We start from the raw sequence: 25,837 nt of genomic DNA, 5'->3' as shown, positions 1-25,837 counted from the left end.
GCACGCAGACCACTACTGACCCATTCTCCTACTCCTGGACTGGGACTTCGCTCCCAACTGGGGCTTATCACAAACATTTCCACCATCAGCAACTGTGCATGTGCACCCGAGTGCTGCTAAAGGAGAGAGCCCCAGACGCAGAATTAGCAGGTCAGGCGCACATCCTTTTTCAGGCTCACGACCCACACTGTCAGCTCGCCTTCTAGAAAGCTGTGCTCATTTGCGCCCCACCAGCAGCGCACGAGAAAGCTGCTCTCACTGTGCCTGATGGAATCCAGCTACCCTGAGCTAACCTGACAGGTAAAGAACGGGCATGTTATTTTAACCTGCAATTCTTTAACTGTAGATCAGTCTGCAGAACTTCCTGTTTTCATGTGGCTGCCTCCCGAAGGACACCCATCTCCTCCCTGTAAGGACTGTAGGTCACCAGTTTTGATTCTGAGACATCTAGCCGACTGCACTTCCCAAATAACAGGACTTAGGAAAAAACATCAAAGGATGGAGCTAAAGCCCAAAGACACTAAGAAGTTCTTCCCTTGTTTAGAAAGCATGGCAACACTGAGTTTGCACAGCTCTGAGAAACTAGGTTAGAAACTGGCGATCAAAGTTAACCCAAATGAGTCATAAACGATAACAAAAGAAATGATTTCTTTCCTACCTGCCGTTGTTCGCTGTTGGCGTTTTCGTCAATTCTTATATAGGTGAGATAATGGAAGTTCAAGAACATTTCTAAAATGTCTAACATGAGAACCATCTGCGATAAAATCAGCACGCGACGTCCTTCAGATTTCAACTTCTGAAGTAAGATAGCCAACGCTTCCAGCTTTCCTGTGAAATGAGTAACGTCAACAGCATCTCATACTCCAAAGCAAGTGCATCCGACACAGGCAGCAGTACAGACGGGGTGTCTCGTACCTGAGTCAAACTGGACCAGTCTCAGCTCGGGAAACCGCAGGGAGCGCAGAGCTGTCACCCGCTGCAGCTGCTGGGCGAAGGGCGCCGTGTGCTCCCGCAGGTAGTGTCTGAAGAGCCTCATCTTGTGGCTGTAGCGGGAGGGCGGCCTCGCCACCCACAAGCGCGGGGGCGCGGCCACCACCGGCGGGATCACACACACCACCCTGAGAAGCAGAAAGCACATGTGTCACAGGTGGCGCACCTGGGGTGTCTCCGCCGAGCGGCCCCTCTGTCTCAGGCAGCGAAGGCTTGAGAAGGAAGAGGGCAGAACCGCCTGGCAGTCGGGAGTCACCAGGGCAGCCAGAGCGCCTAGCTCCAGTCACCGGGCTGCTGGACCACACTATCACAGCAACCACGGGGGCGGGTCCCGACCAGTCCCGGCCAGTGAGGGCTACCCAGATCAAAATGAACAGCGCAGGGTACCCCCCAGGGCAGAGGGATGGGTGCAGACAGAGGCAGCCTGCCGTCTTTGGATGGGAATTCCGGAATGCAGGCACTCTGTCGCCTGGACGGTCTGGGGGAGGATGTGAGCCCTGAAGCTGCTACAGCCACCGTGCCACCAGAAAGGGAGCCAGACTTGGGAGGAGGGGCCCCGCAGAGAGCAGCACCATGACGACTCAGATGAGCCATGACAGCCAACCTGACACCCACCTCCCCACCTGCAGACACCACCTCCTCCAGAAAAGCCCTCATTCTGGGGCTCAGCACAAGCCGGGCTTGCATGATGGCTTGCTACCAACTGCATGCAAACTACAACACCACTTATGACCAAAGCTCTGATCAATGAAATCAAAGAGGCACTAAATAAATGGAGAAATATTCCATGTTCATGGACAGGAAGATCCAATACTGTCGAGATGTCAGTTCTTCCCGACTTGATCGAGACGTTCAGTGCAATCCCAGCCAGCTACTCTGTAGACACCAACCGGCTGAATCTAAGGTTTACATGGAGAAGCAACTGCCCGGAAGAGCCAACACGATTCTGAATAAGAAAAAGTTGGAGGACTGGCACTACCTGACTTCAAGACTACCAGAAAGCTACAGTGACCAACAGCACGGTACCGGCAAAAGAACAAGCAAACAGATCAATGGAACAGAACAGAAAGCCCAGAAAGAGACTCTCATAATTACGGTCAATTGACTTTTGGCGAAGGAACAAAGGTAACACAAGGGAGCAAAGACAGTCTTGTCAACAAATAGTGCTAGAAGGCTTCCCTGGTGGTGCAGTGGTTAAGAATCCGCCTGCCAATGCAGGGTACACAGGTCTGAGCCCTGGTCTGGGAAGATCCCACATGCCGCAGAGCAACTAAGCCCGTGCGCCACGACTACTGAGCCTGCGCTCTAGAGCCTGTGAGCCACAACTACTGAGCCCGTGTGCCACAACTAGTGAAGCCCACGCGCCTAGAGCCTATGCTCTGCAACAAGAGAAGCCACCGCAACGAGAGGCCTGCGCGCCGCGACAAAGAGTAGCCCCTGCTTGCCGCAACGAGAGAAAGCCCGCGCCCAGCAATGAAGACCCAACGCAGCCAAAATAAATAATTATTAAAAAAAAAAAAGAACTGTTATCCAAAATACACAAAGAACTCTTAAAATGCAACAATAAAAAAACAAGCAACCTGTTTTAAAAATGGGCCAAAGACCTTAGGAGACATGTTACCAAAGGTATACAGATGACAAATACGGATATGAAAAGATGCTCAACGTACATACCACCAGGGAAATGCAAATTAAAACAATGAGATACCACTACACATCTATTAAAACAGCCAAAATCCAGACCACTGACAACAGCAGTCGCTGGCGAGGCTGTGGAGCAACAGGAACTCTCGTCAGTGCTGCTGGGAGCGCAGGATGCTGCAGCCACTTTGGAAGGCAGTGTGGCGGTTTCTAACAAAACTAAACATGCTCTTACCGTGTGATCTGGTCATCACGCTCCTTGGTATTCACGCAAATGAATTAAAAACCATGTCCACACAAAAACCTACACATCGGTGTTTATAGCAGCTTTATTCATAATTGCCAAATCTTAGAAGCAACCACGTTGTCCTTCAGTAGGTGAACGTATTTAAGCAAACTGTGGTGCTTCCAGACAATGGAATATTATTCAGGGCTAAAAGGAAATGAGCTATCAAGCCATGAAGAGACAAGGAGAAACCTTAGGTGCACATTCCTACGTGAAAGAAGCCATCTGAAAAGGCTGCCTACTCTATGTTCCAACTATCTGACATTCTGGAAAAGCAAAACTATGGAGACAGTGAAAAGATAAGTGGTTGCCAGGGTTTTGGGCGGGGCTGGGGGGGAGGGACGAATAAGCAGAGCACAGCGGGGTTTCAGGGCAGTGAAGCTACTCTGTACGATCCTCTAATGGCGGGTGCGCGTCACTATATACTTGTGCGAGCCCACAGAACACCCAAGGCCAAAAGCACAGCCCCCAGTGCACCGCGGACCCTGGGCGCTGAAGATGAATCACCGGAGGCGCGTGGGGTGTAAGGAGCGCGCTACTCCGGCGCGGGGTGCTGACGGTGGGGGCAGCTGGCGGAAGGCGGGAGCCCTGCGCGCCTTCCCCTCGATTTTGCTGTGAACCCGAGACTGCTCTAACAAACAGCCTCTGTCTTAAAAAGTCATCTGTAACGTCAGAGGAAAAGGAGGAAAGAAAGACAAGTCAGCATCCGAAGCAAGACAAGAGGGCGGCAACCTCCCTACACGGTGAAGCAGGGAAGAGCTCCTCGCGGAGGCCGCGCCCAGTTCCATCGTTTCCAGAGGCCTAAAGAGGACACACCCTGAAAGCTGAGCCCGGGCAAACAAAACAGAAGGGAGAGGAAATACCCTCAGGCTGAAACTAAAAATCAGGCCAGAGCAGTGAATGAAGCTGCAAGCAGGGCCTGACACTACGTGGGGCAAAGAGAGACCAGGGCCCGGGTCTGGCGGGGGAGGGGCTGATACGCCGGTGGGCCCCAACAGCACCTGGGCTTCTGTTTCTCTCTCTCTCTCTTTTCTTGGCCTTACTGGGCGGCATGAAAAACTTCCCCGACCATGGATCAAACCCACGTCCCCAGCAGCGGAAGCGTGCAATCTTCACCCCTGGACTCTTAAACACATGTTTCTCATCATGCAACAGTAAATCATTCCTGTGGTTTCTTAATAAAATATTGTTATTGGGCTTCCCTGGTGGCGCGGTGGTTAAGAACCCACCTGCCAATGCTAAGGGACACGGGTTCGAGCCCTGGTCCAGGAAGATCTCACATGCCGCAGAACAACTAAGCCCGTGCGCTGCAACTACTGTGCCTGTGCTCTAGAGCCCGTGAGCCACAACTACTGAAGCCTGCACGCCTAGAGCCCATGGTCTACAACAAGAGAAGCCACCGCACTGAGAAGCCTGCGCACCAAAATAAATGAGAAGCCAAAAATAAATAAATAAGTAAATTTAAAAATAATAATTTTTTTTTCTTTTTTTTTTGGCTGCATTGGGTCTTCGTTGCTGCATGCGGGCTTTCTCTAGTTGTGGCAAGCGGGGGCTACTCTTTGTTGCGGTGCGCAGGCTTCTCATTACGGTGGCTTCTCTTGTTGCAGAGCACGGGCTGTAGGCGTGCAGGCTTCAGTAGTTGTGGCACGTGGGCTCAGCAGTTGTGGCACGCGGGCTCAGTAGTTGTGGCTCGCGGGCTCTAGAGCACAGGCTCAGTAGCTCTGCGGCATGTGGGATCTTCCCGGACCAGGGCCCGAACCCGTGTCCCCTGAATTGGCAGGCGGATTCTTAACCACTGCGCCGCCAGGGAAGTCCCTAAAATATTATTTTAAAAGAGCAAAATGGAGAAAGCGGTCTACAACACAATGGTCTGGCCCCCAGCCCTGAATGAGCACGGTGCTGTGCTCTGCACCCAGGCCCAGGCCCGTGGGGTACAGAACTGATCCACAGGGAGGGGCACACAGGCTCCCAGAGGGTGGAGAGGCCATCTGGTGCCAAAGCTGAAGACTCTGAAACAGATTTCGGACAGACTCCAAGGGACAACCTGGGGAGAAACTTAGAGGGATGAGATCAGCGTCCACAGAACAACAAAAGCTGCTTGGGTGCGACACAGCGACTGAGTAAAGAACGCTTACAGCATGCTACCATACCTGTCCATGACGTCCTGGAGGGATTCCTGACGTTGAGTCAGGGTCAAAATCAGGTCCCTGTGAGTTGTCGAGGGTGACGTGTACCGGCTCGCGGGCCCAGCCCCCTTCCCATGACCTCCATCAGGAGCCCCGAGCCAAGGCAACTGCCCTCTGCCGGGCAGGGAACAAACCCCCAACAGGTCTCTGCCGTAGACAGGGGTGCGAGAGCAGCGCCGTTCGTTGACAAAATAAATCTGGTCCAGCCGCTCTTTCAAAAGTCTGGTCTTTTCCTCCTTCATCAAAAACAGAGATGAAAACGGTTACTGAGAAACAGCACGGCCAGTTCCCGGCCTCACCAAGCCCCATGGGTCCCTCACGCACGGTGACCGGCCGCAGAGCACGCTTAGACGTGCGGGCCCTGGCTCCACGGGAGACAGTGACAGAAAAGAGAGCAGAGCAAATGGGCGCCGTTTTCTCTGCCAACGTGTAAAGTACTTCTTGAGACACAGTGAGCGTTTCTAATGCCTGGAAGGCCAGTGGAAGAATACAAAAAAATGTGAAAGGGCATTTTTGCAATCCTAAAGCCTGGTCTCATTTCCTTTAGTAGGAAAAGCGTCTTTAAGATCAAAATTCTCTATATAGAGAGCCAGCGCGCTTTCGGCAGCAGATAAACTGCTGCCGCCTCGCAGAAGCGGCTGAGCATCACAGCGCCCGGGCGGCAGGCAGCTCCCGCGAGCAGCTCCCGCGCGTGCAGGGGCGGCGCTGGCACCGCGTGCTGGGGTCTGCTGCCCCGTACCTGCGTCGGCCCGGCGACGGGACAGGCTGGCTTGGAGGCCACTCCAGGTTCTCCTGCGGCCAGGGGACTGACTGCCAGTCGGCTGGGCACAGCCACTACAAAGGCAAAAACGAAGGGCTGGCATACAAAACTACCGCAACACCCTCCGGAACATCGTCAGCTTCCACTAGCACGTTTCTGGAGCGGGTCAGCCGTTCACAACCACCAGTGAAGTGCTCTCCCGCTCTCTGGCCAGGGTCTGAGCCGAGCGCCGCGATCTGCCTCCTCCCTTTGGCAGCGCCCGGCGTGGCCTCAGACCCGCGGCCACTCCCGTCTCTGCGCCAAGCAGCAGCCACGCGGGCCCAGCGCTCCACTGCCCTTGGCATCTCGGCAGCATTGACCTGCGCGCCTGGGACAGAGGGATGCCTGGGCCCCACGCGGCCTGCTCCCGTCAGCCACGCCACGCTGCCCGTCTGACAGAGGCTCCTCCGCAAGGGCCTGCGGCAGAGGCGGCTGAGGACCGAGAAGGGGCCACTTGTGGGGAGCGACAGAGAAGGGTCGAGGTGACTAGAACCCAGCGGCCGGACCGGTGTCAGGTCGGAAGCTGCGGCCCGCAGAGCAGGACCGGGTGCCCTCCAGGGGGGTGCTGGCATCGCTGGTTCCAGGAAGCAGGAAGAAAGCCTGAAGAGCAGACCAACCGAGTAGAGCTGCACGGCCTGGCTGGGAGGCAGAGCGGCCGCCAGGCGATGCTGCCAGCCTCATGGTCCCTCCAGCACGCACTCACTGACAGAGCCCAGTGGGGACGGGGTGCAGAGGCCCCACCCCAACGGCACCACAGACGACCCAGGGCCTGGGGCTGGGCAGTGACCAGGGATTCCACTTGAGAGAGGTCCCTGCCGCTTGCATACATCAACCCGACCCAAGTGCCCGTGCCCGATGTTTGCAGTGTGGGTGTGTCTGGAGAGCAGGGGACCCTGGCGGGAAGGAGGCTGCGGAACAGGCAAGGAGGCACACTGGCCGCAGACAGGTCCAGGTCCAAACCCTGCTCCGTTACCTGTCCAAGAACTTCTAGCACGTGCCCTAAATGTATCTGTAACATTAACAAGCAAAATTTCTCATGATTCCAAGTTTCTTGTCAGAGCAAAACCAAATCAAACATCTAAAGGCTGAGTGACGGTGGTGAGGCTCGACCGTTACCTTTGGGAGCAAAAGAGAAAGAAAAGAAACCAAGCTGACACGGGCCATCTATGGAAATCAGAGGTGGCCACAACTGGGACTACGGGTTCTGAGGCATCACAGATATCATCCACGCCCCCCACTTGCCTCAGAAGCAAAGAAAGTCAGAAAGAAGTTTCATGGACTTCCCTGGTGGCGCAGTGGTTAAGAATCCGCCTGCCAATGCAGGGGACACGGGTTCGAGCCCTGGCCCGGGAAGATCCCACATGCCACGGAGCAACTAAGCCCGTGCACCACAACTACTAAGCCTGTGCTCTAGAGCCCGCGAGCCACAACGACTGACCCCACGTGCCTAGAGCCTGTACTCTGCAGAAAGAGGAGCCACTGCAACGAGAAGCCCGTGCACCGCAACGGAGATAAATAAATAAATTTATAGAAAGATAGGAAAGAAGGAAAGAAAGGAAGAAAGAAAAAAAGGAAGGAAGGAAGGTAGGAAGGAAGAAAGGAAAGAAAGGAAGGAAGAAGGGAAGAAAGGGAAGAAAGGAAAGAAAGAAAGGAGGGAAAGGAAGGAAGGAAGGAAGGAAGAAAAGAAGTTTCAAAACCAAGCCTCCTTCCGGCTCACAGCACTCTACCTGGAGGGGTCATGGGTGCGGGGCTTGGGCCGCCGGCTGGGGGCTTGCTTCCCAGGGCGTTCAGGGCCCCCGCCTGAGACACTGTCTGCATCACCACGGGGCCTGGAGGTCGCAGGTAGGACTGCCCGGGCGCGGACACAATCTGGAGGACGCTGCCTGCAATCACACATGCATGGGGGTCAGTCACGAGCCAAGTGTGCCTTCAACCCCCCAGGCTACACCCACTTCCTAAGGTACAGGAACAAGGCAATAAACCGAAAATCCAAAATCAAATTTCCTCCAATGAGGCAATGCCAAGTTCAGTTACTTGGAGAAAATGAAACTATTTCATTCACGATGAATGAAAATGCCAAGGATCCAAGTCACTTGGCTTAACGTCAAGAAAAAGCTCCTCTACTCCTCGCGATGCCTGACTGCTTTCGGGTAAAGCAGCGAGTACCCGCTCAGCATCTGTCACGTCTGCTCGAGGCCTGAGGCAGTCACGGGTTGGAAGGTCCCAGCTCCCAGATCACACACTGGGTGCGCCTGCCAACCAGACAAGCTGGGTGAAGAAATACCAGAACACTCGTTTTTTTTTAGCCCAAATGCTGTGGCTCTATCGCCACTGTTCCAGGAGCCTGCCATTTCAACCTCTCTGTGATGAAGTCTCCTGGCATCTTCTGCTCCGGAATCGTCCTCTACAAAAACTAGAGTTCACCAGAAATTTTAAGAGATGACCTCGCCCCTTTGGTCAAAAAACCAGAGAAATATGGAATGAAGCCAAATGAACCCGTTTCTTTGTGGCGCGTTTCCTGGGGGCCTCTGCTCTGCTGAGGTGCGTCCCCAGCGTCCACACAGAGCACCCCAGACCTGGCTGACAACTGAACCTTCCGCCCCGATGAGAGCCGTGAACGACGACGCGTCGGGGGAGGCTGCCTGGGGAGGTGGCCGGATCCCCCCTCTGGGTCCTACCCTCCAGCTGAGTCGCTGAGGGTTAACATGAACTAAAGTGCATCCCCTCGTTTCCTCCGAGAAGCAGTTACTACACGAACACAGTGCTCTCAGCCACAGGCCTGGGAGGGCTTTGGTCTGGAAGTTTTAAAACCTGTACATAAAAGAAAATAATTTCTCCTACATAAATTGCTGGACCTTTGGCACTTTTAGGACAATTTACCTCACAATGAAATTTGAAAGGAGTAAATATTTCTATTTTGATTTTTAAAATAGGAAACTTTACTCAAAGGGCAGATTTTATTTAGAAACGACTATCCTCTATTTAACGTGTGTCAGGGTCCAGGCCACCAGGTGATGTACCCGCTATCTCCCAAGTCCTCTGAACGCCAACGAGGTGAGACTCATTAAGGCCATTTACAGGTGAAGCACCTGTGCTTAAGGGGGCCAAAGTCACAGCTGCAGTGGGGAGCTGCCGGGACGCCCCGGCTTAAAGCCTTCGTGGGTCACCGCCCGTCAGCGAACCCTACCTTGGAGCTGCAGGGGCTGGCCGGCTGTCAGCTGCCGCAGCTGGCTATGCGACAAGGTGAACTTGTTGCCCTGGAACTGAAGCGTCACGGGGCTCTCCGGCTGGGCGACTCGGCTCGGCGGGCCCGCGAGGGAAGCCAGCTGGGCTATTTTGACCACCTCCCCACCTGCGGAGACGCAGAGGAGACGAGAAAGAAAACTCTTGGGAAGAGTTTTCGATCGCTATACTGACGATCACTTGTCACAGAGAATGATCGTCTGTAGCAAACTGAAGTGTCACAGAAACATTTATTGGGTATTTCTAACACTTTCAGAAAATATTTTAATAGAAAAAAAAACAATTAAAATTAACACCAGATTTTAATGGTTAACTTCATCATAACTGGTAGAAATTTTAGAGTATCAGATATTAATATAATTAACCAAGCCCTTAAGGAACATTTTGCTTTTCTTTCCAGGCGATAAAAAAGTAGCAAACATCAGAAGTAGCGGAAATGTATTGGTCATACACTTTGAAACTCTCATATCAACCTCTCAACTTCAGAATCCTTTCAGAATGTGAGAAAGTACATGTCCGATTTAGCTCACAGAGGTAAACAAGATTTTATCACTACAGATATAAAATAGAGAACTAGCTTCAGTTATACTCATAACCTTTTCAAAATGTGGGAATGTATTTAAGTACATAAATACATCACACTTTATGATACAGTGTTTCACACTAATTTGAACTAGATCGTAGGATTCAGTCTATAATTTTAACTGTGAAAAAATGGAAGATTTAACACTGCTTAAAGCATTTTTTTTTCTTAAAAACAGAACTCAGATGGAGTCATATGCACCTCACTCAAAAAGGTACCACCTTCAAACTGTAATTCAATAATAGCTTTAAAGGCTTTTTTTTTTTTAAACCCAATGGTTGATATTCGAGTCTAGATGTTCCTCCCATGAAAATTCAGGCCAGAATTAGTAGTGATGCTATAAAGAGAATAGTTAGCAAAAGACGAGGGAAACATCCAAGGATACCTTGCCCACAGAAACCATAAACAGGAAGGGAAAACGGAAAGAGAGATGCAGAGATCTGTGCACAGAACTACGACTCTCCCACAAGCCCTCCTCAGTCCAGAAGTGGAGGCATGAAAGGCGGCCTGACCCTGCGCCCCCCAAGCACGGCTCCTGGGTACACCCCCGGGACTCCTACCCCTGGCCCAAAAGAAAGAAAAAGCGCGCTGTATGCAGGGCTGCCCTCCCCTGGGCAATGAAGCAGGGCAAGTGCTTCGCATCTGCTGGCATGGAACACAGGCTCATCACAAGAGAAAACTAGCCTGAACCCGGTGGCTCCTCATGACACTACTTCTCTCTCTCCTGTCTCTCCAGAGGGGCCTCAACACAACTTGTGCCAACCGATAAAGTGCTCCAGGTGGCATCTGAGAAAAGGTGTCGCCCAGGACAGTTTCCAGCAGGGTACTTCCAACAGCAGGGTGGACAGAGGTAGTACCCTAATCGCGCTGGTCACAATAAAAAGTTCTATTTAAAAAATGTAAGAAGGTTGCGATGTTTCAGTGAGTTATTACAAAATGTCTCACTTGAGCAATAGTCATTCCAGATTTAAATTTGGTAATAAGCAAGAGACTAAAGGGAAGTCGAAGCCTAGTTCACAAGGCTTTCGTTTTATTGCCCTTTGCTCTCCGAGGGGCCCTGGAGGCTGGCGGGACAAACCCGTGGCTCACAGAGGAGAAGTACCATCCTCGGCCACCGGGCCGAGCACGAGCACGGGGGAGAAGCAGAGCTGACGGACGGGGTCAGAAGGAAGGACAGAGAAAGGCCCTGAGCGGAGCCCTCCCTCTGCAGATTTAGGGCTGGAAAGGACAGCGTGGCGAAAGGCAGCACCGGACACGGGGTCGGGGAGACAAAGGGAGTGGACAGCAAGGCCCTTCACACGCCGCTCGTGTGAACGCAATGTCCTTGTACAAAGAGGTGGCAGACCCAGGAGAGGCGAAGCCACTTACTAGGCAGGCGCGCCTGGGCCTGCGAGGTGAGCACCAGCCCCTGAGGCAGCGCGCTCTGCCCAGCCGGGTGCGAGGGGGCCTGGGGCTGGGGCTGGGGCGGGCCCGGGGTGGAGGCCGGGGCAGTGGTTTGAGCCCGCAGTTTCACAGGATGGGCTGGGCTAGGTGCTGTGCTGAAGGTCGAGGCGGGCTGGTGTCTCGGAGCACCGGTGGAGGCCTGAGAGGTCTGAAACGGGGTTGCTGGCGCTGCAATCGATAAGGTTGGTTTGTGCAAAGCTGTTAGAGGTTCTTCAGAAAATGCAGTATTAAACCCGAATTTTAAAGAAATAAAACAAACATTACTTCATACCGCCTCTCAAAGGAGACGCCCTCTCTAAAAAGGGGAGTGGGTGGTCTACAGGATGAGAGAAATCTAATTTTTTATCCGTCGTTAACTATTGATATTTTCACTTCGAGTCCACCAGTCCACGACACGGTGCATTTCTGGAGTAAACGGGAGTGTCACAAGCCGGCCCCTTCGGGCATGTCCGTGAGAACCACATCTTAACCACGCACGGAGGCCAGGCAGCGCTGGCGTCCCCAGCTGCACGAAGAGCTCTTGCAACAAGCAGCTCTGGCATTCATGAAGATCTCAGAAAAACACAGGGACTTGACATTGAGGACCCCGTGGATTAGGGTTAGAAGACAATTTTTATTACCTTTTCTGCCATTTAACCCTATCCTTCTTCAAGTAACAATCAGGTTACATTGAAGCGGTGGCACAGAACACAAAAGCAGACTTCCTCAGAAGTTTCATAAATGACTTCGACACGCGTTTCCCGACATAAAAGAGAACGTTTCTGCCGAGGTACATCTTCCCCATCACATCAACAGTAACTCGACTAAGAAGGGGCTATCTTATACAGTTCAAAGACATAAAAAAAAAGCGTAAAACTCATGTGAGAACTACACATGGTCTCCTGGGCAGAGCCAGGGTGCACGGTCCCACTCCCGCTCAGAGGAGTGGTCACACGTCCCCATGGGGCCAGGGAAGCACGAAGAACTTCTTCCACAAAAACCCTCTGCGGTGCCGAGCACACCCCCACGAGAGGCATACCTTTTGCATCCGGATTTGCAGAGAACGTGGCGATGGGCGGCCGTCCTCGAACGTGGCCCTGCGGCGTGGCAGTGGCTGTGGGCGTGGCCGTCCGGGGCGGGTGTGTGCTGGGGAAAGCCACGGTGCGGCCCTCGGGCTTCTGGCCGTACTGCACGGGCTGAAACAACCTGGACGCCCGAGCGCGGGCAGGAAGACACGAGCACTGCTGAGACGCGGCAGGCGTGGCCTCGGGGATACAGGGCTGCCCTGCGGGCCCCGGGGATACAGGGCCCCGGGGACACAGGGCTGCCCTGCGGGCGGTGGGGTTCCCACACCCTGGGTGCAGTTTAAAGAGGAGTGGGGGGATTTCTAAATGCTGTGCTAAGAAGCAGCGCTCACCAGGGACGCTGAGGGAGGTGCTTAGTACCTAAAAATGGTACATCCAGCCCAACGCTTGGGCGATGCAGGGGTGAATGTGATTAAGTTCCCGTGAACGTGGACTAGAAAAACTGCTTCTAACACATAAAGTCCATTCTACTACTCTTCTGAATAAGAGTAAAGTGGGGTGAAAAGTCAACTTGCACAACTAGGTAACAAGGCAGTACAGGAAATGGAGAGAATCAACAGAAATGGTAAAGGCACCCCACAGGCACCAGTGGGTAAAACTGTGAAGGGGGATCCACACCATGGCTGCTTCGTCCGATTTTATCACAAGCAACATGCTCCTCCTATTTCTTTAACCTGGAAAACCATGATGGCAGGACTTCTATACCAAAACCCCCGTGCAATGCGCAGCCAGCAGAAAGCCACTACACGAGGCCGGGCCAGCCCCGAGGACTGCGGCTTCGTTGCCCTGGCCACGTGTTTAACTGAGGGCTGCAGGCTCCTGTGAGTGTGGGCCAGGCAGCTGAGGCGAGGGTGGTCGGATCCAAGTCGCCAGGGAGGTCACACAGAGACAAGGCAACAGAAATGGCTGCCATCTGCAGAGCTGGCCCATTTCTCTCGAGAACACCTGTCTGCTTTTCCTTTGTTTTTAGCTGGAGCACAGAGTTGTGCACAAATCCGGCTGCACGGGTGTGGCCTGTCTTGAATCACGTGTTTCGAGTTCATCCATCTGCACGCACCGCTCCTCCCAGTCTCGTGGCACCTGTATCATGTCCCTGGAGGCCCCTGATGCTGCAGTCAGGGGTGGAGCCTCTGCCAGACCTCAGGGTCCCAAGCCCGCCCCCCCGCAGTGCCCCCCTGCCCTGACGGTTGCCACCATACCCGCACCAGGTCAGAGGCAGCCTGACCACCCCGCCCCTGACCACCTCCCCAGGCAGAGCCCTCCCAAAGGCCAACGCTTCTTCAAGATGATGAAAAGAGCCTCTCCTACGCCCTGCACACCCCTGCTGCTTATCCCAGGATCCAAGGACATCTGGGTAATTTCCAGGAGAAGCAGATAGCCAAATTAGATGATTAGCCTTTCTTTTCACAGGCTGTAGCCCCAGTTCTCGTGTGGAGCTCCAACCTGGTGGTCCCAGGTCTGCCCGAGAGGCTGCGGGGCCGGGGTCCCTTTCAGCAGGAGAAGAGGGGATGCCACCCAGACCCCACGACACACAACCAGCCAGGACCCAGCCAGAGCCGGCTGGTGAGCAGGAAGTGACGCTCCACACCACACCACACACCTGCTGGGCTTCAGTCTGACGGCCGCTGGCCTGCCCGATGGTGGCGGCGCAGTGAACAGCTCCTCGAAGAGTTTCCGCGTCACCTTCTTCTTACCCAGCAGTTCTGACTCGTGGCGAGTCATTTTATTTTCTAAGCCAATAAGATCAAATATAGAAAGGTCGGTTTCCTAAGGAGAAAAAGAAAACAATTTTGCTACAGGAGGCAGGAAGAAAACAGCTGACTAGGAATCCAAGTCGATTCCAAACCGGGAAGGCCAGGCCCCGAGCAGCCGTATTGCTGAGAGGCACCCGCCGGACCTCGGTGTGCTCAGTTCCCCAACTTAAAGAAAGGTGGGAGTGATGGCACGTGGTCATCCCGAGTGGCAGTGGGAAAGGAGAGGGTGGCACTTAAGAGACAGACCAGACTCAGCAGAGAGGGACGAGCCTGGAAAACGCTCGTCTAAATGGACGGAGATGCTCGGCCTCGTTGGGGAGGCTGAGGGAGAGACCCTAGCGTGCTGGTGCAGGTGCAGCGGGCGTGTGGCACGTCGCTATGTCCGGAGCCCTGGGGATGTTCACTCCACCTGTGCTTCTCTCAGACGTTCTCACCCCCACCAGGATGGCGGGAATCAAAGAGGATGGACAGCAGGTGTGGGCAAGGATGTGGAGACGTGAATGCCCCCACCCCCTCACACCCTGGTGGGGATGGGAAACCTGGCAGCCACCATGCAAGGCAGTTGATCAAAAGGTTAAACATGGACTCTACACGTGACCCTGCAACTCCTCGCCCGTCAGACATGTGCCCAAGAGGAGCCCCACAAGAAGGGAGCCCCACGCCCACGCAAAACTTGCACATGAATGTGCACTCACAGTGGCCAAAAAGTGGAAACCACCCAAGTGCTCATCAGCTCGTGGACGGATGAACATACTGCAGTCCATCCAGACAATGGAGGAAGGAGATTCTGACACAGGCTGCAACGTGGATGAACTCTGAAAATATTATGCTCAAGTGAAGTGAGCCATTGATATAACATATCTGGACCTGGTGAATCCACAGAGACAGATGCAGGTAAGTGGCTGCCAGGGCTGGGAAGGGGAGGGGGAATGGGAATGACAGTGCGTGTGGATTTTCTCTTTGGGGTAATGAAATGTTCTAGTATTAGTGGTGATGGCTGTTACACAACTCTGTGAATATACTCAAACCAACAAACTGTATGCTTCAGAACAGTGAGTTTTACGATAATGAGCTACCTCAATAAAACTGTTTGTAAAATGAAAACACAACATAAAAACTACTATCCATGAAACACCCCCCCGCCCCAGTGGTATCTTGAGGTAGCCTGCTTCTGACGCAACTTTATCTTCCATGGCTCAATTTTTCTTTAACTCAACGAAAACCTCATCCCTACCTAAAAGTAATACTATAAATCAACTACACTCCAATAAAAGAGTAGTAGGCATAGTGGTAGGAATCACATTCATCACGTAACTCACCACATACTACTGCTTACCAACCAGGCCCTTCCTCAGACCATCACGTACATTAATTGACCGATTCCTCACGACTTCCCGGTGTGGTGAGGAAACCGAGGCAGACTGACCACCCGAGGCCGCACTCCTCATGGGGCAGAGCCGGGACGTGAGCCCCTGCAATCTGGCCCCAGGGTCCCTGTCCTGTCCACACCCCGAACCTGCACAAGCCTATCGAAGCCACAGAGCTGGTTCCTGTTTCTCCGCATTTGTGAGACCTCGGTCCCTGGTCCTCTGGGGTAGAGACAGCCAAGGGGAACTCAGGCACCAGCCTGCCAGCGGCCGGCTGGTCTGGGCAAGCTCTCGGCCTCCTGCGTGGAAGCCAGAGCAGGAACGACGGCCCCTGAGGGCTCGGCCCTGCCCTGCTGAGAGCCACGAGCCCAGCACACTTGTGCTCAGAATCACCCAACCTAACCCAATCTCTTTTGTTTTAAAAATTTTGGTTCTGGAAAAACTTTCCAAAATTACCCCAAAATTCAAACACAGAAAGGTATACGACTCTATTTTTTTGGTCAAAAAATAACCGAGTTTCCCCACCTAGGGACAGTTACTAACATTTTAACAGAAGGGCCCCCGCAGGCCTCAGACCACGCGTGTGCGTGTGAGGACACCCCCGCGGTCCCGCAGTTCCGAGCCCTGCTCTCCTCCACACGCTCTGCCATTTCTCAGGGGCCAACGGTCAGGCGAGGAAAACCCTCCCTGCTCCTTCACACTGTGGGCTCACCCCTCGGGGCCCATTCCAAAGCGGGTTCTAGGTCAAGGGGAAGGCCCATCACGCCGCCACTCGATGCTGCCCAGCATCAGGCGATGGCGAAACGCAGGACGCAAGTTAGTGGAGACCGACATTCCGGAAGCACCCAGAACAGACCTCAGGCAGAGCCGCCCGCACCCTCTGCGTACCTTCCAGAAGTCTCGGTCAAGCGCCTTCAGGATGAGCGAGGCCGAGCGGCACTGCAGCGGCCCCGCCGTGTAGGAGGACTCCGGGAGCCGGGGCGCCACCAGCCCGGGGTGGTTGCAGATCCGCTGCAGCCGCAGCAGGATGCTCAGCACGTCCACAAAGCGCCCGCTCTTCAGAGCTTCCTGCGTCCTGTGCGTGGGGAGAGACACAAGCACTGCCTTGGCTGCGAGCACGTGCCGGCCGGGCTCCACAGACACGCAGTCGGCGTGCTCTCCCCAGACCTGGCTCGCACGGCAACGACATCCGGACCCACCTCTGTGCGGTGAGGGTTCTCAGACTCGCTCACCACCCCCGTGACACAGAATGGGCAGCCGGAGAGCCAGGGCGCGCGGCAGACGGGAACAGCCCTCCTTGCCTCCCGCGACAGGGATGACGCCATTCTCCACGGCAGCCATGACGAGCGCCGGCAGGCAGTGGCGGGGTGAGAACACCCGGCCTGGGGGAGAAGGCCCTCGAGGGGCAGGGGTAGGAGTGACTGGACGGGGTGGTCCGGCGAAGGAGGAGACCCACAGGCCTGACACCGCACCGGCGCCACGGGGGCCACAGTGCGGGGACTGCATGGAGGCCAGCTGAGACCTCCAGGCTGGGGGCCCCCAAGGGCGGCCGCAGAGCACAGCGCACCCAGCGGGCGAGGCAGGAAGGAGCCGTGGAGCGGGGCGGGCAGGGACTCGCGAGCAGACGGGGAGCAGAGGGGGAGCAGAGGGGACGGCAGGACGGGAGGACAGCCTGGACGGTGGAGCACAGCGTCCTGAGTCAGGCAAGCCTAGCGGAGAGGCACGTCTGGGGAAGCCAGTCCCGCACACATGGGATCTGCGGTGCCTGGGGACAGCTCAAGCCGCCACAGGAGGACGCGGTCAGCCCGGCGGCCCAGGCAGCTCCCGCCAGGACGGAGCGCGTGGGCGCAGGGGTGGAGCGGGGTGGGGTCGGGGACGTGGACGGCGCACAGGCGGTGCCAGAGAGCAGAAGGGGAGAGGGGAGGGCGGCCGTTCAGAGGCCAGCGATATGTGTCCGGATGAGACAGGAGAGAAAACACAAGACCAAGAAAACTGCACGTGGAGGCTCCTGAGGGCTGAGCTCGGAGCTGCCGGAAGGGCTGTAACAGAAACCAGGAGGAGGTGGCGCCACCACAGGCGGGCCCGCAGGGCTCTCTGGGAAGGCGGTAGAAACGTGTGACACGGTCGCCACGCAGAGGGCAGGAAGGCGCTGACCGGGAGCGACGTTCAGAGCCCGTCCGAGGACCCCGAGGCCATCGCATCAACACACACCGAGGCGTGCGGGGCACGCCCGGGAGCCGCCGTGGGGTCAGCACAGGCCTGCTCATGGCCCCCCTTGATTTGACCAACAGGCCCGAGAGAAAGAGGTGCAGGGACCTAAGACAGGGAATCTCCCCGCCGCTCCATCGGGATCTTGCGGCACAGGACAACCTAGGCTCTGCTGGCCCAGTGCTTCCCGGATGCAGGGGCCTCTCCTATGAGCACACAGAGAGCATCCCACACTCGACAAGCGGGACCAAGGTCGTCACTGCCAAGCGCAACCGAAGCGACGTCCCACGGCACGCCACCAAAGAGCGACACGGCAGGCGTCCCGAGGACGCCGGGGCTCTGTCTGTCTGGTGAAGGGATGCCTGCTGGTCCAGGACCCGCTCTCTGCGCACGCTGCGATTCTCTCCGGATCAGCACGGGCTGAGATAGCTGACCGCCAGCAGGCGCCAGCCGTGCCGCGGGCTGTCTGCTCCCAGTGTCCCGGAAGCAGGAGCTGTCACTGCACGTGTTGTCAGGGGTGGGGTCTCCACAGCTCCTATGCCTGACTGAGATGGTCAACGGCCTGCCGCAGCATGACGCTGGTTGCCAAGGACTGGCTACTTACACTCCGTCCTAAAGCTGTCTAAAAAGAAGCCTATGACACAAGCAGGCATTAACAGCAAAACCCTCTCCTGCACACCTGCTGCCGTGGACGCTATCTGGACCACGTTACGCACTTAAGCACACAACGCTCGCGACCAATGACAAAGAGCCAAACAGGTCACGGGAAGGATCATGGACAGGATGGGGCCCCACCCTTCTAGGGTCCATACAGAGGTGCCCGTGGCCACCCGGTGTGGCCCTGGAGCGCCATCTGCGCCTGACCACACGGCACACGGGCCTCGGTCTCACATCCTACACGCGGCTGTGAACGGACGAGCCACTCAATCAGCACGGCCTCCTGCGTGAACCTCCAGTGCGGTGAGGCACCGAGCGGCTTGCGACGCTGTACTCCTCCTGGGCCGGCTCTGGGCATGGCCTCTGATGGGACCAGGGAGGGGCAGCCTGCCAGCCTGAGAGGAGCGGAGCCGCCAGGGCCGGGCGTGAGCATGGCCTCCAGCTGCAGAGGCCCACCGCCGAGGAGGAGCCTTCTGGAAGGCCAGAGGGGCCCGCTCTTCCCCAGGAAGGTGGCCAGGAGTGCGCAGCCCTGAGCTCACCCCGGCTGCAGGATGACGTCCTCGTACAAGGCCTTCTGTCGATTGGAGAGGCGGCACTTCAGGACGTGCTCGTATTTCTTCGTTAGCTGCTTCTCCACATCTCTCTTAGTTCTCCGCAAAATAAAGGGCTGTGTCACCTGAAAAAAGAAAGCTCTCCTTTGCTAAAATGAATTCGTGGCCCATGCACGCTAAGCCGGAGGTGCTCGTCAAGCAGGGACCCGCAGCGGCGGCCGCATACCCGGTGCAGCCGGATGACCACTTTGTGGTAGTAGTCCTGATTCTCCTCGCTGGGGGCTTTCAGGGGCAAGTGCAGGTACGGCCTGGAGATGCCCGGGATGAGGAAGTGCACCATGGTCCACAGCTCCAGGAAGGTGTTGTGCAGCGGGGCATCGATGAGCAGCAGTCGCTGCTGGCTGAACACACAACGGGAGACGACACCTGAAACGTCAAGCTGGGCGCAGAGCCTGTCTCGGGAGACATTCAAGGAAAGGGACAACGATCCTCGGGAGCTAACACACACACAGAGACACACACACAGAGACACACACAGAGACACACACACACGCACGCACACACACAGAGACACACACACAGACACACGCACACACACAGAGACACACACACAGAGACACAGACACACACACACACAGACACACACAGACACACGCGCGCGCGCACACACACACAGACACAGACACACACACACACACACACACACACACACACACACACACACACACACGTCTTGAGGAACGGACTGAATTAAATGAGCGCCTTCAGTGAGGGGAGCCCTTGAAGCTGAAAGGCCATTCTGGGAGCCTGCAGTTTCCTACAGTCCCTCCAAAGAACCTTTACATCAACAATACCCAGCACACAGCACGCGGAGAGGGGTGGCCAGACCTCTGCAGGGTGAACACGGCCTCCCAGTGCCTCTCGGTCATGCCCTTCACACGCTGCATCTCGTCGATGACCAGGCACTTCCAGCGCACCCGTGTGAAGGACACGTAGCCCTTGAAGAACTGCTTGTAGGACGTGATGCAGACGTTGATGCGGTTGGGCTCTGTCCACCCCTGCAGCACAAAAGCCAGGCCTCACTGTCTGTGCAGGAACAAGCGGCCTGGAGAGGACTTCCGTGCGCGCTCACTACCCACCTAACCTGCCCCACCGCCGTCACCCCTCCTTTTCCTTGGTCACCTGCTCTCACCTGCTCTCTCATCACACAGAAAACAGCTGTTTATGTTTTTATGATCTTTTTCTTTAGGAGGCTAAGCACTTGTGTGGACAAATTACGAAACTGCTTTGGAGGCATTAACAGCATCCAGAAATGGGGCTCGCTTTCATAGTCTATCATCTTAGTGATGGAACACGTATTCAGAAGATGACAGGAAATGTGAGCATCTATGCTGCAGCTGACTACATTCCAAGATATTAAAAAGCAAATTAATTACCAGAGAGTTAAAAAAAAAAGAGAGAGGAAAAAAGAAAAGACCACTCGAAGTACCCGCTTTTTAAGTAAATATTACTCAACACAGTAGAGTCTAACCATAAGCCAAAATGTCCTCTCCGATGAAAACCTGTGACCTGTAACATACTTCTACCTAGAATCTAGTGCTAGGAACTACTGGGCAGAAAACAGAAAAGTAAGAGTCCACATTTATTTCAGAAGCTCATCTGTTTGTCACAAATATTCCTAATAAACACATCCATGGGAATTATTTTACGGATCTGTAATTCAGAACTCAGGATGCATCACACTTTCTTATTTCTGCCTGTGATAACCAACAGGTCTACAGTTTAATAAAAGGATGACAGCACCTCCAGAGACCATCCGAGCTCTGGGGGAAGCTCCCTCGCTTCCTGGGAGGTGAACACAAGCCCTGCATGGAATGGCGGTTTCCTGAGTGTAGTCTATGCTTCAAGGGGGCTCTAAGCCCAGACAACTAGAAGGTCTCGTATCTCATAAACGAGTGATTGACAGTAATTACACTAACAAGCAGGTGTGGACACTTTGAAATGTGTCTTCTATAGAAAGTAAGATGTTTTCTGTTTAGTTCTATTTCAAGTTTAAACTAACATACCTGTCTCTTTGCCTTGAGTTCTCTATGGCTGCCAACATACAAGAGCGTTTTGAGCCCCGGACACCAGCGCTTCAGTTCGAGCTCCCACTTGAGGATGTTACAGCTCCTCACAACGACAAGATGAGGGCCCCAGTTGCCTACACAGGAGACATACAAATGCCCTCTGTAACAAAAACCATCTGTCTGGGGCAGGTCCCCGGCGCTGTGCCCGGTCAGCAGGTGTGCGTGAGGCCAGGGTGCGACTAGAGCAGACATCACTGGGGCGCGGGGGGTCCCTGCCCGCCCTACAGCGCAGCCGCCACCGCCAGGACGGGCCGCTGCCCGGCTCCCAGGGCCAAGGCAGGACGCACTCAACAGAGAGGAGCTGAGTGAGTGAGCAGCCAGTAAAATGAGAGCGGATTCAAACATGACCCCTTAATGTAAGCAGGGGAAGGACTCCCATCTACAGTGAACAATGCTCAGAAAGGAAGACCCTCAGCCTCGAGCCCCGCGGCCCGCACGGCCCGCTGGCAGCCCCATGCTACAGGCGCTGGTCCAACACTCACACTCGTCACGGTCCCCAGCCACCAGTCAGAACACACCCAAACCCATCCCAACCCAGCCCAAAGCACACGGTTTCAACTGCATTCTTTGGAAAACTAAGCGTTTCTTAAATTTCTGGGCAATACACACATAAATGTCAACTTCTGTGCTACAAATAAACATAAGCCAAGTTAAAAGTCAGAAATGGCAGGCTTGAAAAAAATATCTGTAACGCACACATCTAGAGCCATTACAGCTCATAAGCGAAGTGTCATTACTACTGATCCTTGAAAAGAACCACCCAAAACGGGAGAAAATATCTGCAAACAATACAGTTGACACGGGTGTAACATCCAAAATATACAAACAGCTCATAAAACTCAATATTGAAAAGACAAACACCTCAATCAAAAAATGGGCAGAAGACCTAAACAGACATTGCTCCAAAAAAGACACAGATGGCTAAGAGGCACATGAAAAGATGCTCAACATTGCTAATTATCAGAGAAATGCAGATCAAAACTACAGTGAGACATCACCTCATACCGGTCAGAACGGCCACCGTCAAAAAGTCTACAAGCAGTAAACGCTGCAGAGGGTGTAGAGAGAAGGGAACCCTCCTACGCTGTTGGTGGGAATGTAAGTTGGTGCAGCCACTATGGAGAACAGTATGGAGGTTCCTCAAAAACTAAAATGAGAGCTGCCATATGATCCAGCAGTCCCGCCCCTGGGCACATATCCTGAGAAAACTCTAATTAGAAAAGGTACATGCACCCAATGGTCACAGTAGCACTATTCACAATAGCCAAGACATGGAAACAACCTGAATGTCCATCAACAGAGGAATGGATAAAGAAGATGTGGTGTACACACACACACACACACACACACACACACACACACACACACACACGAATACTACTCAGCCATAAAAAAGAATGAAATAATGCCATTTGCAGCAACATGGGTGGACCCAGAGATTATCATACTGAGTGAAGTAAGTCAGCGAAAGACAGATATTATGTTAACACTTATATGTGGAATCTAAAAAATAATACAACTGAACCCATTTACAAAACAAAAAAGATTCACAGACACAGAAAAAAAAATAACAACTTATGGTTACCAAAGGGAAATTAGGAGTATGGGATTAACATACAAACTACTATACATAAAATCGATAAGCAGGGCTTCCCTGGTGGCACAGTGGTTGAGAGTCTGCCTGCCAATGCAGGGGACGCGGGTTCGAGCCCTGGTCTGGGAGGATCCTACATGCCGCAGAGAAACTAAGCCCATGCGCCACAGCTGCCGGGTCTGTGCTCTAGAGCCCGCGAGCCACAACTACTGAAGCCTGCACGCCTGGAGCCCGTGCTCTGCAACGCGAGAGGCCACTGCAATGAGAGGCCTGCGCACCGCGGCAATGAGTGGCCCTCGCTCACCGCAACTAGAGAAAAGCCCGCATGCGGCAATGAAGACCCAACGCAGCCAAAAATAAATTTAAGAAAAAAAAAAATCGACAAGCAGTAAGGATTTACTATAGCACAGGGAACTATATTCAATATCTTGTAATAACCTATAATGGAAAATAACCTGAAAATATATATATATATAAAACACTGAATCACTTTGTTGTACACCTGGAACTAACACAATAATATAAGTCAACTATACTTCAATTAGAATAAAACCACCTAAGAGGAAAACGAACAAGGAAGTGAACAGAAATTCTACAAAGGATGGGACTTCCCTAGCGGTCCAGTGGTCAGGACTCCGTGCCTCCACTGCGGAGGGCCTGGGTTCGATCCCTGGTCAGGGAACCAAGATCCCACAAGCTGCGCGGTGCAGCCAAAAAAGAAAAAAGAAATTTCACAAAGGGAAACATACAAGCAGACGATACACTCTCTGAAGGGCATGACCTCGTGAGTAGGGAAATGTAAATCAACCCCAGGTGCCTTCCCCCTCCAGTGAAAAGCAAGTTTGTTTGTTTGTTTCACTAGCATTTAGCACATTGTTCCATTTCTGGAGAGGAGGGACAAGTGTCTATATATGTGTTTGTGAGCATGTCTGTTGACACTTGGGCGAAGCAAGGCAGGACCCACAGCAGACTGCCCCGAGGGGTCACCACTGGGGATGGAAGCAGGTGGACAGCTACAGACTGTTGGCTGTTTTACTTTAGAAAGAAAAAAGTGGTGAGTTTGTGAGGGATTCCAACTGTGAACTTACCAGAACCCCCTCGCTCAGAGTCTCTTGGAGTGAGCCCTCTGCTCTTGAGGAACCGGTGAACTCCAGCTTTACGGTCCCACAGTGAGGAGGAGGCCAAGGACACTTGGCTCCAGGGGGCGGGGGCAGGCAGGGGAGCCAGGTCCCAGGCAGGCCCCACTCGGCCTGTCCTGTGCGGAAGCGGAGTGGGCGGCACACGCCTGCCCGCTCTCCCTTCAGGCCCCCCAGGACCTGCCAGGCCCCCGCCTCTCCCCCAGGGCGGCAAGCTTCCCAACAGCTGGCCCTCTGAGTCTGTTCCCAGCACCAAGGAGGTCCAGTGACCCCTCCGACACCCGCACTAACACAGACCTCTAACCAGGAAGAGCCAGACCCTGCGCAGCCTGCAAGGCCCTCACCTGGCCGGCCGGCGGCCTTCCTGGCTCTGCACCCTCTGGCCTCCGCACCAGCCTCAGCACTGTCCCGTAGACACAACGGCAACCCCTTCAGCCTCTGCACCCACCACCCATGTTCCCAAGCCCCTCGATCCTGGTGGCCACGGCTTTCTCAGGCCTCTGCTCACGGGCTGTGCCGAGCACGCCATACACAGTGGCAACGTGCTGCTTCCCATGTGTGGAATCCTTATTCACTGCGCCTGCTGTGAGCCTCACGCGTGGGGGGCTCTGCTCTGCTCACAGCTGCGCCCCCGGTGCCTACCACAGTGCCTGGGACCAGGCAGGTGCTGGGTAAGCACCTATGCAACGAGTAACTGATCCATTTGTTTGTTCAACCGATGAAATAAAATCCCCTACTTTTGAAAGTGTACACTGCTCCCAAGTTCTTACTATTATAAATACAATAATGAACGCTTTTTTCAACTAAACAATACAATAGTAAGACAAGGTAGCTCTTCTATCTTGAGATAACTATATATATAAAAACTCATTTTAAAGTACTACATCGTACACTTTGTGGTACTGGGTCAAAAACAAACATATTAGCACAAGGAAATAAGGCCTCAAAGTTGATCCATTTGTACTAGAGGTAAGATCAAGTAAGCTTTCAAAACCAAGGGCAAAGAAGAGTTATTTACTAAAGACGCTAAGGTAACTGTGAAGGAATTTAGAGGGGCCGGGGAGGAAGAAACGATCCCAGGGCTGAAGGAATCTCCATCCAGCCGACTCAGGGTGCCGACTCCCCCTAAACTCGAGGGGCCCCCCCCTGCTACTGAAGCTGTGACACGGAGATGAAGGTGGAGGCCTGTGCTTCCTCAGGAGCTGGCTACGTGCTGGAACGCGAGGTTCCTGCTCCCCTACACCCGGTGCTACGGGACATTTCCCTTGCGGGAGGAAGCCTATAAGCCCCTGTCCCGTGTTAGAGACACGCACACAGGCTCGTCCACAGCCCCACAGCACAGGCGGGGAGCAGGCGGGCGCCAGGCCCACAGCCAAGCGGAGGGCAGTGAACGGGGGCCGAAGGCTGAACGTCTGTGCGAGCTGGAAGAGCCGAGGGGTGAGGAGGCAGACGTCCGGGGCGAGGGCACGGCCTGCCGCGGAGTGCGGGCACCCCATCCCTCTGCTGCTGCACAGACGCCGAGCCCTCACAAGGCTCCAGGGGTGGCGGGATCCAGCAGAGAGACAGGAGGGCCTGCGCCACAGCACAGGGAAGGCGCCGATGGGCCTCGGCAGGGCGACCAATCACGCCACGGGGGACGCGCACCCGTCAGCCCACGGGCAGCCCAAGGGGAGAGCCCGGCCACGAGGACTCATGACAACGTGAAGTAGCGCAGAGGCCCTGCGGCCTGGAAGTCACAAAGCCCCAGTCACACAGCCTGCTGGGTCTTATATTACGTTCGACTTTGAAAAATGGTGAGTTACTCGATCTAGTGTTTGTTGTGAACGAGTGCTTTGTTTGTTCCAGTGATGAGTGCCTCCGAGCCCAGTTCTCTGAGTCTGGACCAGAGCACGGAACAAAGGAGCAGAGAATAAAGGCCTCTCCCCACCCTCACGCCAGATGCACTGCCTATGGTTCAGTTTCAGCAAATACGAACTGTTCAAAAAACAACAAGCTCTTACCTTCATTACAGGCTAGGTGGGCAAAAAAAGCAATGATCTGCACTGTTTTACCAAGCCCAGCTTCATCTGCCAATACGCCATTGAGGTTCTTCCGGTAGAGCTTGGCCAGCCAGTCCAGGCCAATCTTCTGGTAATCTCTGAGGGCGCCGTACAGAAGAGCCGGAGCGTTCAACTTCACCTGCAGGGGCAGACGGGCCCAACAGGCA

The 25,837-nt window shown here is 54.3% G+C and overlaps 1 protein-coding gene across 3 annotated transcripts in view; it reads right to left on the bottom strand.

Annotated features, from left to right (window-relative positions):
- Positions 1 to 25,837, bottom strand: part of EP400 (E1A binding protein p400) — a 123,443-nt gene that overhangs the window by 46,486 nt on the left and 51,120 nt on the right. For all 3 annotated transcript variants that reach the window (XM_060170303.1, XM_060170304.1, XM_060170305.1), the window contains exons 17-31: positions 25,632 to 25,809; positions 20,839 to 20,975; positions 19,661 to 19,830; positions 18,999 to 19,173; positions 18,761 to 18,897; positions 16,245 to 16,431; positions 13,836 to 14,002; positions 12,190 to 12,356; positions 11,097 to 11,339; positions 9,090 to 9,254; positions 7,630 to 7,785; positions 5,843 to 5,937; positions 5,068 to 5,339; positions 916 to 1,118; positions 659 to 828 (exon numbers count right to left, since the gene is read on the bottom strand). In XM_060170303.1, the coding sequence (XP_060026286.1) occupies positions 659 to 828; positions 916 to 1,118; positions 5,068 to 5,339; positions 5,843 to 5,937; positions 7,630 to 7,785; positions 9,090 to 9,254; positions 11,097 to 11,339; positions 12,190 to 12,356; positions 13,836 to 14,002; positions 16,245 to 16,431; positions 18,761 to 18,897; positions 18,999 to 19,173; positions 19,661 to 19,830; positions 20,839 to 20,975; positions 25,632 to 25,809 (2,622 nt within the window). The remainder of the gene's footprint in view (positions 1 to 658; positions 829 to 915; positions 1,119 to 5,067; positions 5,340 to 5,842; positions 5,938 to 7,629; positions 7,786 to 9,089; positions 9,255 to 11,096; positions 11,340 to 12,189; positions 12,357 to 13,835; positions 14,003 to 16,244; positions 16,432 to 18,760; positions 18,898 to 18,998; positions 19,174 to 19,660; positions 19,831 to 20,838; positions 20,976 to 25,631; positions 25,810 to 25,837) is intronic.

The sequence above is a fragment of the Lagenorhynchus albirostris genome, chromosome 14 (genome assembly GCF_949774975.1).
Source record: "Lagenorhynchus albirostris chromosome 14, mLagAlb1.1, whole genome shotgun sequence".
In the NCBI taxonomy this organism is placed as follows: Eukaryota; Metazoa; Chordata; class Mammalia; order Artiodactyla; family Delphinidae; genus Lagenorhynchus; species Lagenorhynchus albirostris.
Note: the sequence above shows the minus strand (reverse complement) of the source record. Positions and strands in the feature narration are given on the sequence as shown.